We start from the raw sequence: 18,434 nt of genomic DNA, 5'->3' as shown, positions 1-18,434 counted from the left end.
ATTTCTCCGTTGAAGAATTAAAAAAAGGATTGTTAAAAAATTGAGAGTGAATTGTTAATTTCAAGTGGTTGGATTAGGTCTTTCGTGGGTCCAAGAGATTCCACCTTTTTTGTGATTAGAAGGATATTTTAAGAGCAATGATCGTGACATAAATTATTCTACATCCGACCAACTTACCAAGGAATTGATCGATTGAGATTTTTAAGTCAAGAAAATTCGCATGCAAAAGTTGAATCACTTGTACGTAGGTCCTCCTTGAGTTAAATATAGTAAAATTTCTGTGTCAATCTATTATCTTTGCTTGAGATTAATAGTCGCATATACTAATATAAATAACTGAATATATTTCGGACTTTTTTACTAACTCTGATCTATTATCATTTTCTTTGTTTCCATAGTTTTATTTGTAGAAAGATTAAAACAATATATATATTTCTTGCTAGGTCGTTAGATATCAATTTATGTATTTAATTTCCTTTAAAGTGTAAATAATTTTGGAATGCATGTTAAAAGTACGAGTCGAGTCTATTTAATATTTTCACTCAATCAAAGCTATCTTAATAAACGCCCTTGGAACATTCGTTATCTTATAATTAAAAACCCCCAAAAGCTCATCGTACATGCATAATTTAGTCTCTATTACGTGTAGTGCTTTTGTAAGAAAATATCATATTATTCTTAATCATACGGGTGTTTGAATTGAATAGAGTGACAACCAACGACGAAGGGATTTTGTAAGTTTGTAACAAACTTACAAATATATATACTCTCTGTACTTTGTAATACAGTTATTTGTAACAAACCCCCAGTTTATATAAGGTCAAAACCTTTGTGTTTGCTAGCATGATACGATGATGTCAAAGAATTAACTGAACAAAGGTATGTATGTGTGATGTTTTAAGTTGTGGCCTTATTAGACGAGTTTGGTTATTTCAAATCAAGTATGTTGGGATCAAATGTAGAAAACATTAACAATATGCCTTTTTATTTATAGATAAGAAATGTTATATTATATCAAACTTTGTTCTCACATACATAAAACATCATCTTCATTCTAATCGAATTTGTGCATTGGAGATCATAGAATAATGCAATAAAACGACAATATAATATAGGAAAAATTGCCCGGAATAATCCGACCTTTGGGCCGTCCGCTGAAAATAATCCCACCTTTGGATTATTTTTAAATAATCCGACCTTTATACTCAATCTGCTCTCAATGGTCCCAAGTGACCGGTTACCTATTAAAAAGGTAACTTTTTTTTTTTTTGTTTAAAGGACACGTGTCACCATACAATTTGTCTAAAGTTTTAAATTAAAAAACAATTTTTTAAAAAAAAAGAAAATTAAAAAAAGCAACCAGCAGCCAAGTCCCCAGCCACCGCGCTGTCGCCGTCCACCGGCTCCAGCCACCTCCTCCATCATCTCCGACCATCAGATCGAAGCTCAGGTCGTCGCCGTCACTATTATTGGTAGTCTGGCCGGCCTAAATCGAGGCAGGGGAAAGTGAGGGAGGTTGAAATAATGGCGGTGAAATGTGTGGGAGGGAGAACTCGAGCCGGGAAAACGGAGGGAGGCCGGAATAGGGTCGGGGGAAGGGGAGAGTTGCCGGAATCAGAACTGGGGAAGGGGAGGGGGGCGGAATCGAGACGGAGGGAGGTTGCGTGAAGGTGGTTGGTTGAAATTGGTTGGCTGGTGAAGGTGGTTGCGTGATTGGGGATGGGGTGGTTGCGAGGCCGGAATAGGTGATGGGGTGGTTGCGAGGCCGGAATAGGTGATGGGGGTGGTCGGATTCGTGGGAAAACTGGGATGAGGGAGTTTCGGCGCGTCGGGGTTGGTGGCTAGGTTGGTTGGCGTGCCGGGCTTGGTGGCTGGGGTGTCGGCGCTCCGGGATCGGTGGCTGGGGAGGTGGTTTTGCTGGTGGGTGGTTTTAATATTAATTAATTGTTTTTTTTTTACTTTTTTTTTAAAATTTATTATTTAGACTAATGGGGAGCCGACACGTGTCAAGTAACTTGTTGTAGCAAGTTAAATGACCGGTTGGGACCATTAAAAAAGATCGGGGGGTAAAGGTCGGATTATTTAAAAATAATCCAAAGGTGGGATTATTTTCAGCGGACGGCCCAAAGGTCGGATTAATTTGCTATATAGTAGTGTCATTATGCTAACATATATACTAATAAGATGTTTATGCATAAAATATTTAATTTTATCATGCAATACTTACAACAAATAAAATATTTTTGCTACTACTATGAGAATCTATACATAATGGCATTTTTGTTTTGTCAATGAGTTCATTACAAGCTTGATTCTCAAGAAGAATCTCATAGCTAGGTTATTTAATCATTAATCAACCTATTTTAACTTTTTACCATCTATGTTACCTTTCCCTAAATACCCTAATCACTACTATAATCCTTGGTCAAACACCAATTTTCAACATTTATTAATTTTTAAATTTTTGGATCTTATGTCTCCCAAAAAAATACCACCCTTTTCATATATATACGAAGTAGTCCGTAGTATTTATCTAATAAAAGCCGATCGCATTTTCTAAAAATATGATACTACATACTTTGTAATATCTTTATTATTATTAATCAAACAAGTTGAAATTAATTACACTTCTGTGAGAACTTATTAAGAAGTACGGTTAATAATGATTATAATTTTTTAAACTGATTATATATTAAAAATTGGACTCTTTTAAATAATTAACTAGCTCATAACATGGACTGCCCTACAAATACAAATTGAATCGCATATTTTTATACAATTATATATACACCTTGATTAGTACTCATATATATAATATAAATACAAATCCTAACATTCTACAATTTTGCAGTTTTCATGTACTCAGTTTGTAATCTTGCTGTTGTCACATTCGTATTATAATTATTAACTATATTTCTGGGTCTAGATGCATATGGAGTTGCTTTGTTAGTAGGGTTGTTATACCTTGGGCCCCGTATAATACCATAATATATTATTATTTTTATAATTTGAGATGAACCATATTATATGATTTTAAACGATTGATAGACTTGAGATTTAGTTGTTCAATAATATAAAATTGACGACCTTGTCAAGTGAACTTATACCTAAAAATTCTCTGTCATTTCTATTCCCAAATATTAAACAACTATTGATTATTTTAGTTAGGGTGGTAGAAAACAAAGGAATTTACCAAGGATTTTTCTTTCCCGGAGTATATAAGAATTGAACTTATTAGAGTGATAATTGTTTGGATTTATATTGTCAATTTGTCAGGTGAAATGTTTTATCGATATTGAGAGTGGTAATAAATTCTATGAAATTTTTAAAAAATTGAATTGAGGAAAATTTTGTACATCTATCTTAGCTTAGAGTTTTATCTTTTGTACAACTCAACAATCAAACTTGATGAATTTGGTCAGAAGTTACTTAGAATTTGAAAAACTCAATTGGACCCGTTAATAACGTAAACTTCGTATTTAATAATAATGATAGGTATATATTATATTATGAACATAGTAGATTTTAAGCATAGCGCAAAATTTAAAAAAAAAAAAAAAAAAAAAAAAAAGCTAAAAAATTGGAACTATCCGCTCTTGCTCATTTCAAACTAGCACATTGATATCTTAAAAATTAGAAAACATCATTCATACTATATTTTCAACTCTTAATTTGTTTGATATATTTAGGACAATTATATTCATCATGACATTATAGCTTTAGTTTAAATGCAATAATTATTGATTGACATCAATTTAACTACATTTGTACAAACTAAAACCTCGAATTAAAAACGACAACATAAGACAACTAGTCATCGCATGATGTCAAAAGAGTTAAGGAAAGCAACCAAAAATTAAATGAGACATGCCAATAGAAAGAAGCTGATGGAAGAAAACTAATGCTTCTATTAATTAGGAGAAACTTAGATTGTACTAGCTAATGAGACATAATCTAGTATTTCTTTTAAAGTGTTTTTTCAAACTTTGATCACCATTGCGAAACACTAATTTGTCAAATTTGAATTTCTTAAAAGTAAAAAATACACACACATATATATATATATATATATATATATATATATATATATATATATATATATATATATAACGTATGTCAGTGTTTGTAGTTAAGTCAAACTAGTATCATCGAATACAAGTACTCACACATATATTATATTAGGTAAAGTTTTGAGTGAGACGGACTCACGTGAGTCCACTATCATGTTTTTGGTGTTGTGGGCCTCGCGATCGGATTTAGTTAGCCCGTGCCTGTGGACTTTTGTTATTGAGCCCGGTCTCACGTGAGTCCGGTCTCACACAAAACCTTTTGATTATATTAATTGAATTATTGTAATTAAATGTTTGAATTTCGTTTGATCTTGCACAAATTTTGTCACAAGTATGAGTATTTTCCTCTAAGTAGTTTCGATATTCCCTAGCAAATCCGTTGGAAAGAAGGCTTATTATGTGCCACATGTAATTATTACACGGAAAATATCTTTATTGATTGAAGAACATGTGAAATTTTACATATTTCAAGCGTTTTTTGACACATATTTTTAAGAATAAGGACTGTCACAATCTAAATTCCAAGGGATAAGATCCTAATATATGAACAAGTTATTGAATTGAACAATAATTTATGCCTTGCATCTGTTTAATTCTCTAATGTATAGATATTTATAGTTTTACATATCACCCCATTACAACAATATATATTCAAACATTTATTTTATTTTATTTTATCTTTTTTTTTTTTTGAGATCGAGCATATTCTAAGATCTTATTCAATTTAAGTTAAATTCACTTATTTTAAAAAATTTAAGAAAAAATATTAAATAGATGAAATATAAAATCAAGAAAATGAAAAGGGTTTAAATAAAAGGTTTGCGGCATGAGAGTTATCGCAGTTCAACCAACATTTAGTTCGATTATGTTTTAATTTGTAATTTCAAAATAATTTAGTTGAATTATAATAGGGGAAATCAAATGAATAGAATGTCATGTCTTAACACTCTTGACTACAAATACCACTTGTATTTGTACTTGTAATATTGATACCAAAAAAATTATCTTTAAATGGGTCTTAGCTCACTCCACTATTCAAAAGCAAACAAGAAATCTCCTCTAATATAATCACATCAAGCTAAGGAATCATTCATGCAAATTAAATATGCAATCATGCACATTTCAATTAGGGTTATGTATGACTCTTCACCTAAGATAGGGTGTTTAAATCTTCACGCATGGTTTGTTCTATTTAACTAGCTAGTCTAATATGGATATATATATATGAAACATCAAGTTCAAAATTTCCGAAATCCAATTTTATTAATGAATTCCTTGTACAAAAAATCCAACATAATCACAAATATTTGACGACTTAATGATCATACATTTAATCATTTTTTTTTTAGATTTTTTAGTGTTATTATGAAATTGTCACTTGATCGATTAATAGATAAACGTTTTTATGTTTATCAAGGTAGAAGACTTTAATTTTCTTAACTACGTTAGATTATTTATCCCACATTAATTAAAGAAGAGTAATGATGACTCATCCTATAACTAATTGGCATTAGAATGGTGAAACTTCATTTGAACTTGTATAGCTCTAGCCCAAAACTTATTCTCATTAAGTGAAAATGAGACCCGGACTTATTTAACCATGAATGAAATAAAATGGTATCAGTGCACAAATTGATTGTTAAAGGAAAATTTATGTTTGATATCATACATGTGAGAACCAGTGTTAAGGTCAATGATCAAATGCCGAATTCAATAGCAATAAAACTAGATATAAGTAATACCATACCGAATTGAAGTACTACGAGTAGTTAGTTCAACACAACTTAAATTTTAAGTACTTAAAAAAAAATTGATTTTCTTTGTAAAAAAATTAAAGTGAATGCAAAAATAGTTAAATGTACTATGATATGATGTAAATAAGTATAAAACCACAAAGATTGGGAAACTATTCTATTTTAAGACAAAAGTAAGGGCCTGTTCTCAATGACTAAACTGAATTGAATTGAAATGAATATTTTATAAGAGAAGGAAATTAGGAGCTGAATTGAACTAAATTGAACTGAATTTCAACGTATGAGAACAGACCCTAAGTTAAAACAAAATTAAGAGTAAAATTAGAAGGTAAAAATAGTAAAAATTAAAGCAAAGATAGCAAAGAAAGAGAGAAGTAGTAAGGAGATGATGTAAGAAGAAATTGTCGGGAAGTGTTTGGGAGGGAGTGAAGCTGCCCTTTGCCCTTCAGCAATGTGGACCCCACTAACCCAACGTAACGACACTCTTTGGTGCGTGAACAAGGAGAGCATCCAACACCCCTCATCACATTTCTCATCCTTTCTATGAACTCTTATTTTTTTAAAAAAAAAAATAAAATTAATGTAACTCATCAATTAATTAGTTGTCTCAGCTCTTATTTTAGGAAATATATCTCATTCATTAATACATTGTTATATTGTAGATGCTGTATACAAACAAGCACATTAATTAATCTTAGATCAAATAAATTAAAATTAGCTTTGTATCATGTAGTATTTGATGACTAAAGTAGTTACACTTTGTTATTTTGAAGTGAATGGATTTGAATTGAATTGTTTAGAAAGGAATTAGCTTAATTGAACGGGATTGAACTGATTAAATACAAAAAATAAGTCCAAATGAATAAGTCATAAGTCTATATATTATTTGCATGAGTTTTATAAGTAGTAATTTTTTCTATTTTTCTGGAATGTTGCAATATTTGAGATCTGTGTTTCCTTATTTGGAAAATGTTGCAAAATATATAGAACAATAGAAGTACAATTTTAGTGATGTAATTTCCTAAGTTAATTATATTTATGTGGATTATGTCTAAGGTATGGTATATAGAGGGTGATTAATATAAGGGTGGCTTAACTTTTCTTAATTAGGGGTAATAAAAAGTTTAGTGACACGTGTTTTTAAACTATATCATAATTGATTCGTTGACCCTCTTACAGAATCACCTCAAAAATTGACACCTCTAAACAATTGTTAGTAGAACGGTTCACATACGACCTTGAAAAATAATTATAAATGTGATGTATATGTTAGTAAGAGCTAGACACAGTAGATGTATTATTGGAACATGTAATAGCTGTTTATGTGTTACTATTTCATATAATTGCGCTGACCATCATGTACGTTACTAAAGTTGACATCAATGTCAATATCTTCTTTTTTGATTCGTATCACTTCTTACCATCTTATATTAGATGATCGATTCAATTATAATACATAGTAATTTGTGCATAATTTAATTTACTATACTAATATGATTTCATACTCTCAATTTCACAAAATTTTCAATTTCACAAAATTATGAAACTAGCTCACAAATTTTCAATTCATATTTGACAAATTATCAATTATTTGTATTCATACCACTAACAGTGACATTTTTTTTTTCTTTTTATTCTCCAATCCAAAAATCAAAATATCCACCAATTTTATTATCAAAAGGAAATTTCCAGCAATTTAAAAGCAAGTGGAATGGTTAGCTAGCTAAAAATAAAAAATAAAAATCAATCAAATATAAGATATAAAAACCTTTTTTTTATTTTAATTATTAAAAAAAAAATACTATTCCATTTCATGGGTTGATTCTATCTCTTCCTCTATGCATCTTATTGTATCTCCCTTATTTTTCATAAAATTTCAAATTCTCTTCTCTTTCTCTCTCCTCTCTCTTTCTTTTCTCTCTCTTTGTCACTCAAAAAAAAATCTCAATCCATTTCCCTCTCATCTACTTTCTCAATATCACATAAATTAAACCCCATTTCTCATTTTAGGGTTCCTCATTAATTAACCTCTATTAATTTTTAAAATCACGCATTTTGGGGATTATTTAGATATCAGTTAGAATTTTCAAATTAAATTGTAAAATTTGCATGTGGGGTGGATAGGATTTAATTCATCCTCCCCTTTCTTTTCTCTCTCTCTCAAATAGATTATAAATTGGATTCTCTCTCTTCAACAAGTTCATACAAACACTAGATATATAGCTACTCCATCCAAAAACCATAACCAAACCACTACTATTAAAAATAAAAATTACAAAAAAAAAAATAATAATCTTTACAAATGGCGGCATCTTCATCCTCTTCAGCCTTCTTCGGAAGTAGAGAGGCCGATGCGATGAAGCTCGCGCATCATCAGCATCAACCTTCGCAACCACCACCTCCACCACCACCACAAGTTTTGCAAAATCAACATTCCTCAGCGGCCGTGCCGCCTCCGCCTTCGTCATCAGCAGCACCACCACCCGCTAATCCTCAACAAAAGAAGAAGAGAAGCCTTCCTGGAACACCAAGCAAGTGTTAGCTCTCAAAACCCCCAAATATAATTTTATGAATTATTTGCTCTCTATTTTTAGTTATATATGTCTTCAAGTGGTTTTTGTCTATTCCTTTTTTTATTTAATTTATTTTTTTAAGGAAAGAATTTTTTCGAAAAGAAAACCCTAATTTGTGGAAGCTTCATGACAAAGAAGATGTGAGAAAAAAAAAAAAATTGAACATGGATTTTTCTTCTCTCTTTTGTTCATTTCTGAATAGACTTTATCTGCTACTAATAAACACGAACTTATATATACATACATATATACATATATACAACATTTATTTATCTTGTTGTACTTATTGTATGTTATTTTGTGTTTGACAATGAAAATAATAAATCTCAATGAATTAAATTTTGTGTTTTTATTATTTTGGATCTTCTCTATCCTTTTTTTTGCTAGATGAGTTATTACATACACAAAAAATAAAATTAATGGTAAGAAATAAATAATTTTATGAATTATTGTCTGTAAAAGTGAATTCATTTATTGTTAAGTTTTTAGCAATTGATTAATTAAAGATTTGAGAATTGATTACGATAATAATAATTGTGATGATAAATTATATGATGATCAGATCCGGATGCGGAGGTGATAGCCTTGTCGCCGAAGACGTTGATGGCAACAAATCGTTTCATTTGCGAAGTATGCAACAAAGGATTTCAAAGAGAGCAAAATCTACAACTTCATAGGAGAGGACACAATTTACCGTGGAAGCTTAGACAAAAGACTAACAAAGATCAAGTGAGGAAGAAAGTGTACTTGTGCCCTGAACCCACTTGTGTGCACCATGACCCGGCTCGTGCCCTCGGCGACCTCACCGGAATTAAGAAGCATTACTCGCGCAAGCACGGCGAGAAGAAGTTCAAGTGTGAGAAATGTAGCAAGCGTTACGCTGTTCAGTCTGATTGGAAGGCTCACTCTAAAACTTGTGGTACTCGTGAGTATCGTTGTGATTGCGGTACTCTATTCTCTCGGTACGATTTTTTTTACCATCCTTATTTTTTCCGTGTTTTTAAATAACAAGTCACATTTATTTGACACGGATATGACCATTCAGTAAAATCATTTTTTTTTAAAAAAAATGCTTAAGGTTGACTAATTTTGACTTCGGAGTGAAATGTGACTTAATTCGTACAATTCTATTTAATTTTATTTAGACACTATACTATGGTTTATAAATGCGATTCTATGTTATTTTGGTATTATTTGAGTGCGTGTTGTTGATAGTATATGCGAGTTATGAAATTCAGTGCATTAGCATATTGTTTTTGTTGGTGTGTGTTTTTGTTTTTGGGTTAAAATTAGAAAAATACTATGGATTAAGTGAAAAAAGCAAAGAAAATGCAGGTACTTATTTGACAATATATGAGTTTGTTGTAGTTTTCTTGAGAAAATAAAAATGGCTGCTGATGATGTGCTGTTGTTGTTCTTGTTAGTTTTTTTCCTTTTTTTTTTTTTTTTTCTCTCTCATCTTTTAATTTTTCACTGAAATTCTGGGTCAGGCTGTTTTAAAGTAAAAATTAACATACAAGTACTAACAGAAAAGGAAGATGAAAGAAAATTATAAGAAGAAGAAAACGCCACCACGTGAATCCATACACGAGTCGTTTTTCTGAAACCACTATGCCATGTAATAGCTACTAGTCATGGCTAGCTTTTTGTTTTTCTTTTTTCCGTTGTTTTATTATCGCAAAAATTGAGTTTTTACGTAAAAAAAAATTATAGTCATGTGAAATCTTGTTAAAATTAGTGTTGGTGGGTGTGTATTTTTAAAATATCAACTTCTTAAAATTTTTACGTAATTGTAATTAAACGTATTAACGGTTTTATTTTTGTATTGAGAATTGAGATGCATAAAACTTTTATTATTGCATTAATAATACAACAGAATTGTTAAAGTAATTAAGTATAAAACAATAATGTAAATTAAAGCAAAATAAATATGAATCTGATTGCATTATATTATTGGATCGTCAAAACAAATATTGTTACAAAGTCACTTACGATACATTTAATGAAATTACATGAGTAATCACATTCTTACAAATGATTAAACATGTGAATATATCTAAATGGATGCTACTTTTATTTCTTTGGTGTATCCGAACGGATGCCACTTTTATTTTATGGGTGGTGTATCCGAACGGATGCCACTTTTATTTTATGGGTGGTGTATCCGAACGGATGCTACTTTTATTTCTTTGGGTGTATCGAAAAGGATTCGACTTTTATTTCTTCTGATTCCTCCCTCAAACCGTATCATTTTAGCTTTTTTTTAAACCGTTGGAGATACTTTTAATGCTTTAATTATTTGTGTTGGAATGTGTTAAATTTTGATTTTAAAAATTGCAAAAATAAAAGAACATAAGAAATGTTACATTAAGTATTAATTAAAACAATGTAGATTAAAAGAAAATTAAAATGAATCACATTTGGTTGTGATAGAAAATTAACATCTATTACAAAATTATTTACGATACATTTAATGAAATCAAAAGATTAAACATGTGAGTGTATCCGAATGGACTATGCTTTTATTTCTTTGGGTCGTATATCCGAACGGATACTGCTTTTTATTTCTGTAATTCTATCCGAACGGATTCTAATTTTAAATCTTTGGGTTTATTTTAAAACAAAGGTCAATTTTTTTTAAATTTTTTTTAATAGCAAAACAAATGTCATTTTACAACATTATAATCAATAAACTTTTATGTTAACTATATGTTCAAATACTCTAATATAATTTTTACACCGTTAATTAAGAAACTTTTATGTTAACTACATGCTCAAATGCTCCAATAAATTTCTACTTTATAAAGAACATGTTAAAATGTGTGCAAAAGGTTAAAACCAAACTTATTTAAAAAGTTGTAAAGCTAGGTAGGAGTATATACTTTAAAATAATAGTATAATTATACTGACGCCGCCTCGAAAAGTACGCCACTGCCCTAATAGTAGTCGTCGTTTGATCCCTATTCACGTGTTGCAAAGAGAGAGAAAGAGAGAAAGAGAAGGGGTTAGTTGGTTACTAAGTTTGTTGCGTTATGGGTTGGCTAGATGTGATCACTTCACCCCTGCAGGTATCCCCTTTTCATGATAACGTTACCATCTTCAATTCCTTTCTTTTCTCTCTCCTCTTTATATAATTCTGCTACATTTTTAGATAGAATGACGCTTATTGTAGTAAAATAGACACTTCACGAGTTTCACGTATGATTTAATTCCCAACTCGTACATATATACAGTCTCGTTAAATTAGATGATGAATAGGTACCACTGACACTTTTAGAAGGTAACGTATCTTGTTTTAGTTATTTTGATATCGACACTTTAACTACATTAACTTGTGTTATTACTTGTGATTGTCTATGTGAAATCGTGTTTGAACGTGAATTTGTATGTGTAATAGAGAGGTCGTGTCGTCACTTGATGATCGTTAGTCTTACTAGCTATAGTAGTAACGTAGTTGTATAGGGAGGTTGGACTGATGAAAACTATACTGAAATACATTTATTATTATTCATGGTCTTAGGATGGAGGGACTACATACGTTCTCCTCTTTGATTGATTTTCTTTCACTATATTGAAAATATTCTCTACTTGCATTTATTGGAGGGTCAGTCCATAATTTGGTAATCTTTTGTTGATTGATAATAAACTCTGTTGCTATTCATCTTACTTGAATTTATTGCACTGATTTCCCCTCTCTTTCAAGTACTCTGAGCAAAACTGTGTTGTTAGGTCATTTTATGTCCTCCATTTTGTACTTGATGCTTTTTATTTTTATTTATATAAAAAGAAATTGTATTTTTTGGCTATAAAAGTTGTGCAAAATAATTTTCCTTTTATGGTTATAAGTAAATTATAATTACTCTACTTCATAGTTTGCTTGTATTTTCATGTGAACATCTTAATCAGCTGTCATTATATAAATGTGTCCATTATTAATTACTTAAGTGTCCAATTTTGCTTCCTATTTTTGAAATTTCATGAAACTGTTAAGTGAGTGCCTATTGTACTTTGGTAAATAAAAAGTACTTAGAAAATCCATATTTTTGGTAATAAAGTATGCTAGAAAATCTTAAGGTATTAAACCCTTTCACACTATAATATTAGTCATTTTGCTAAAAATGTGATTTCATGTTAGAACACATTTAATGTTGAACATTTTTTGTAACATCATTGAAATTTTGAGAAACACTTGTAATTTAATTAGAATTAAGATTAAGAAAATGTGTGAGAACACATATTAAAGACTATATCAAATTTCAAAATTAACATAAAATGACACATAGAGTAATTGATGAGTTGGTTAAGATTAGTAAAATTTTATTTGCAATTAACATCAATACCATATGATTTAAAAACAACATAATTAATGAATAAACTCACTTATTGACTAGCAACATTATTTATTTTGATCAATGCAATGAATTTCATAGCTTAAATTATTGGACAATTTATTAGAAATTACTCCTCCTTAATTAAATTTTAATGTTAAATCTTTAGAAAATGTTAACAAATGCATTGAAGAATATATAGTTCACATGCAATACTCGTACTAGCTTAAAACCATAAATGTAAAATAAGTGAATTAAGTGATTAGATCATAGACAGTACATTATGTTTTAGTCAAGTCTAATTACCTTAGAATAAATGTGATTACAATATCAATTAGTATAGCTCACATTATATTACAAATTATTGGAGATTTGGAGTATATGTTAAAATTATTATGCATGGTGACACAATTTGACTAGCCATCAAATTCTGTTACACTGGACTCTCCACCTAAAACTCTAAAAGCTAAGATTTGGAATCTGAAAACAAGCTAGCGGTCACAAAATAAGTCAATCTAAAGGGGAACCTAGGTACTCACATTCGATGACACCATTCTTGACAAACATGTACTATATATAGTCACATGTTTTGATATGTCATACTTAGCTATAGTACTACTATTCTACTCCTACTAGTATACTACTTGTACAACTATATTTGATGCTTTCACTTGGATAAAGCTGCAATACTTGTGTATACGACTAAAATAATTTACTCCTTTTATCGCCAATTATTGTCATTGTGGGGATTCGGTTAATCAGGCCGATAATATATGTAATGTGACCACTAAATGTTGACGGATTTTGGTATTTTAGTATGTGTCACATTAAAATGTAATTGTGTTATGTTTAATAATGTTTATGATTAAATTTTACTGTTACAGACGGGACAGCTTCATAACTCATAGGGCGTTTTGTGATGCACTAGCTCAAGAGAGTGCAAGACATCCAAGTAGCTTATCCACCCTAGGAAGCCACTTGTTTGGACCTACTTCTGCGGTTGGTGGTGGTAATGCTGGTAACAATAACATGGGATTAGGAGTTGGACTTTCCCATCAAGTGGCCAACCATCTTCCAGCTTCGCTTTCCGATCAGATGACCTCTGACATCCTTCGCCTTGGCGGTGGGGCCCGAGGTGTTGGGACAGGGCAGTTTGACCACCTCCTCGGGCCGGGCTCTTTCCGGCCACAAATGCAGCAATCTCATCAGGGCAACTTTTACTTGTCTGATCAAACTGGTGGTCCCAACCATTATGCTAATAATAACAATAATGATCAAGAAAATCAATCTCAAAATGCTGGTGGTGGAATCTTCTCCAACAAGCTATTCACCGGGCAGCTGCCCGTGCCCGACTTAGGGTTTTTCTCAAACAATAACAACAATGAGAACACCAACACCATCAACACTAGTAGCACCACTGGCAATGGGGACCACAATGGCATGTTCTCTTCTTCGGGTGGCGGTACCCTCTTTGGGGGGCCCTCTTCTGGCGGCCTCTCTTCCCTTTACACCACAGGGCCCGGCCTCCAAGGCGGTAGCCCCCACATGTCCGCTACCGCCCTCCTCCAAAAGGCTGCCCAAATGGGGTCCACAACCTCCACCAGCAATGCTAGTGCAACTGCCCTACTCAAGGGTCTAGAAGCGAAACCAACACCGCAACAATCCGCACCACCACCACCCCCAACAAGCGCCGGGGGTGGCGGGTTTGGAGGATTATTTGGAGAAAATGACCAAAATAACCTCCATGACCTACTCATGAGGGATAACCTAATGAACAACCCTTTCTTTGGAGGTGATCATCAAACTGGAGCAACTAATGATCACAATGGTAACTATGGGTTCAACCCGAATAAAACCGGGCTCGGTGTCGGATCATCGGACAGGCTTACAAGGGATTTCCTTGGTGTAGGAGAGATAGTGAGAAGCATGAGTGGTAATGGAGGAGGATTTCCTACAAATTCACAAGGCATGGCATCCTTAGAAAATGTTACTACTGCTGATCATCAAAGAAATAATAACAACAATAATAATAATGCTGCCGCAAATAATAATAGTAATGTGAATAATACTGCTCCTTCAAGTAGCCAAGCTTTTGGTGGTGGTGGAAATAATTTCTAGTCAATTTGGCAAATCAAAGGAAAAAAAGGTTTTTTTTTTACATCAAAAGTCAAGTACAGGTACGTAAATTCATTACATTTTTTTTTTCTCCGTAATTATGTAGTATAATTCTTATGATAATTCGTTACATAATTACATTATTAACGTGATGATTTATTTTTACTGAAATAAGGCCAGTAGATATAATTTTAAAATTTTGTTTGGGGGCGTGAAAAATTATAGAGAGTGTAATTTAACGATGAATAATAATTATGTGATGATGACGGTCCAAGGGGGGTGGTCACTGCTTTTTTTTGGGGGGGAGGAGGAGGAAGAGGTGTGGGCTATAGATTTGTTTGTTTTTTCTCTTGTGTTTTTGTCCCTTGGTTTTGTTGGTTTGTTTGAGTTCCTTTATTTTTATTCTCTTTGTTTTTTATTTTTAAAATTTTCTGGTGTGAATTTTTGGGTAGAGTCACGGGTCATGGAATATTGTTGATCATATAACAAGATTTTTGTGTTACTCAAAAATTAAATTTTAAATTTTTAAAAATTTTATTTGTGGGTGCCACGCATGTGAATGTATTTTGCTCCATTAATTGAATTATTTGCCCAATTGTCCCTTTTTCTTTTGAATAATATCTAAGATTATCAACATTCAAGTGAGAAATTAAAATTAATTATGCATATACTTTTTGAGTACTAAACAGTAAACATATATATATATTATATTAACCAAGTTAAGATCGATGAACACTTAAATGTAAATAAGCTACATTAAACTTATTAATTGACTCAAAACACAACAGTATTCATCATAATTTAAAATTCTCACATTTTTTTTTTTTATTATGATCTTATGTAAATGAGCTGGATTAAAATAGTTAAGCCTATAGTAATAATTTTAAATTTTAAATGATTAAAGTCGGAATATAATTTACTTTGTATGACTAATAATCCATTATCATTGAGAACTTTTAATTGATACTTAATACATCATTTTTTATTGTAAATAGTTTTTGAAAACTTAAGAAAATTAATTTCAACATTATACATTATTATCTACTATATGCATGACAAATTCTAAGCTAGCTAAGTTAAATATTTGTACAGTGTTCTACGAAAATTATCCCGATATAACTTTAATTTCACAAACCCTATGAGAGTGTACATGTGCATGTAGTATACATAAGAGATCAATAAATTCCTTGATGATTTGAGAAAGAGAATGAATGTTGTGCTTTATTTGGTTAATCCAATTGCAATGTTGGTGAAAGGTTAACAGGAATCAACCTTAGAATAAAGTATAAATTACACGAATGAGTAAAAAGATGCTCTTTTTCATATTTTTCTCAAGGGAACATGTAACATCTAATATGGACCCGCTGAATAGGATTTGAACATCCACTTTTCCTTCCATAATTCATTGAGATTGATGGCATGATTTATCGATATTGTAGTCTATTAGATCTATTTTTATCCTCTTAGATATTATTATCAGACCAATTATGAGCTCACAGTTTTTACTATTTTAAATACAAATAAATTAAAATTACGAGTAAATATTTTCCTCATTTTTTACTGTTTAACTCGACATTGGTCATACTCATACATTACATTTAAAAAAAAAAAAATAACTTTTTTTGAAGCTTGTCATATATTACCTATGGGAGCAAGACTCCAAATAAACATTATTGTCTTATTAATATTTTTTCAACACTACAAACAATAATTTATGATGATTTATAGTGATTATTTGTGAAGTAATCTTGGGGGTTATTGTTAATTATATGTACGGAGTACATTTATGCATTACTTGACTTGTTAGCTTTTCATTACAATAAAAGAGGATTAAAATTTGATGGTTTTTGTTCTTACAGTTTTTTGTGACAAACTCTTTTATACTACGTATTTTGTAGATCTTATGGTACCCCATAATTAAACCTTACAAATATCTGCTCTTAATTTTTGTACTGCAGGATTTAGGTTTTGTTTAAAAAAAGACAACTTTGCCTCCCACCTTAATTAAAGAGATCGTCATTGGTTTTGCTAGCTGACTATCAAAATTCCATCAGTAGATAGGCGACTGAAGTTGATGCTGAGGCTGTATGATGATGCGCATGAGAAAGGTTGATCGATCAATCGATTTTTCGAATCGTTTTTAGCTGATAGACTTTTAGTTTTGATAAATTTTATAGACTTTTTATATGTTAATTACCTGACTCATGTTTATGGTAAATGTGAATGAAAAATCTCAAATGTTTAGTAACATAAAGTAGAAGAGTACAATAACTTCGATCTTCATTCCAGCTGAGAGAATTTTTGTTCTGAAACCGAGTACCTTGAAATATAGTTTTCAGTTCTTGAAATGTTTGGCATAAAATTATATGGTTTCAGCTAGTATATAGATATTAGATCTTTTGTTAGTTATGAAATTAATTTTGTGATTTTAGGGATTTTAATTTATGTTATAATGTGAAATTAGAATATTTTTGAGGTGGAAGTGAGAGATATGAAATTAAAGGGTGTTGTAGCCTTGTAGGGGTGCTACTTTTGATTGATTATGTACTAACTATCTTTTTCAAAAAATAAATAATAAAAATAAAAATAATAATAATAATAATAATAATAAATTATGTACTTACTATCATATCATAATTTTAAATATGGATATCAACTAAATTATTTGGTTTTAATTTTATGGTTTTATTTATGTTTATATTTGGCTAATTACTATTTTTCTTGACTAGACATTTGAACTTCTTTTTTGTACACACCACAATGTGGTAAATTATTTTCTGTTAAAGTCCAAAACAATCGAAAATATTCAAAATTGAAGGCTATAATCCACACTTTTTGGCCGATGTAATTGAGATTTTTTTTTCATCAAAACTAAAGTGAATGTGTGTGGGGGTGTCCCCGTGGATCATACAAGTTGGTTTAGAACCATTCCATTCTTTCAATAGGTGTATAAAGTCTTGAAAATGAGTTTGATTCAAATTTGGTTATAGATCGGGTTTTGGACAAAAGTGATTAATCACAGCTTAACAGGTTGACTACAGTCATCCCTAGCAGTAGGCTGTTGAGTTAAAGTGTTATATCATGTTTAAAATCGATGATGAAACAAGACTTAAAGATGATGAGTTAATAATTTGATCATGATGACTAGTCATGTATTCAAGATGACTAGTCATGACTGGATCATAAGTACTAGCTAGTAGCTACTGCTATGAATCTATTATTATTGATTATGATGCTATACATCCACATGGGACCGATGATGTTTTGTGACACATAACACAACATATCAGGCCAATCAGTTTGAGTTGTTTGTACAACTTTTAACCAACAGCCCAATTAGATTCCCTTGCAAAAGATTTCCTCACACTAAAAGTGGAATTGCTTGATGAGTTAATGATCATACTCATGTTTTCTTACAAACCATAAAGTGGTTGCATTGGAACTTCTAAAGTTGTGACTTCTTCTTTCCAACTTTTCTTAACTAAAAACTTTATGTGAAATACATACTTTGGAGTTTGGTATCTTTGACCAAGTTAAGGATATACTTTTTAGACGATATAATATAAACCAATTTATGTAATAGGCAAAGGTTGG

The 18,434-nt window shown here is 31.1% G+C and overlaps 1 protein-coding gene across 3 annotated transcripts; it reads left to right on the top strand.

Moving 5' to 3' along the window:
* Window positions 1-7,661: 7,661 nt before the first annotated feature.
* On the top strand, window positions 7,662-17,188 carry LOC145601387 (protein indeterminate-domain 4, chloroplastic-like). 3 transcript variants are annotated; one of them, XM_081657398.1, is made up of 4 exons: window positions 7,662-8,355; window positions 8,960-9,359; window positions 13,610-14,902; window positions 16,799-17,188. In XM_081657398.1, the coding sequence occupies exons 1-3, from the start codon at window positions 8,127-8,129 to the stop codon at window positions 14,841-14,843; spliced, it is 1,863 nt and encodes a 620-aa protein (XP_081513524.1). In that variant the 5' UTR covers window positions 7,662-8,126; the 3' UTR covers window positions 14,844-14,902; window positions 16,799-17,188. The 3 variants fall into 3 exon arrangements, with proteins under 3 accessions (XP_081513524.1, XP_081513522.1, XP_081513525.1); XM_081657396.1 differs by having other exon boundaries at window positions 7,663-8,361; XM_081657399.1 differs by lacking the exon at window positions 7,662-8,355 and adding an exon at window positions 8,690-8,819.
* The last annotated feature ends 1,246 nt before the right edge of the window (window positions 17,189-18,434 follow it).

The sequence above is a fragment of the Chenopodium album genome, chromosome 21 (genome assembly GCF_948465745.1).
Source record: "Chenopodium album chromosome 21, dcCheAlbu1.1, whole genome shotgun sequence".
Classification (NCBI taxonomy): Eukaryota; Viridiplantae; Streptophyta; class Magnoliopsida; order Caryophyllales; family Amaranthaceae; genus Chenopodium; species Chenopodium album.
The sequence above is the reverse complement of the archived record's forward strand: the minus strand, read 5'-3'. Positions and strand labels throughout refer to the sequence as shown.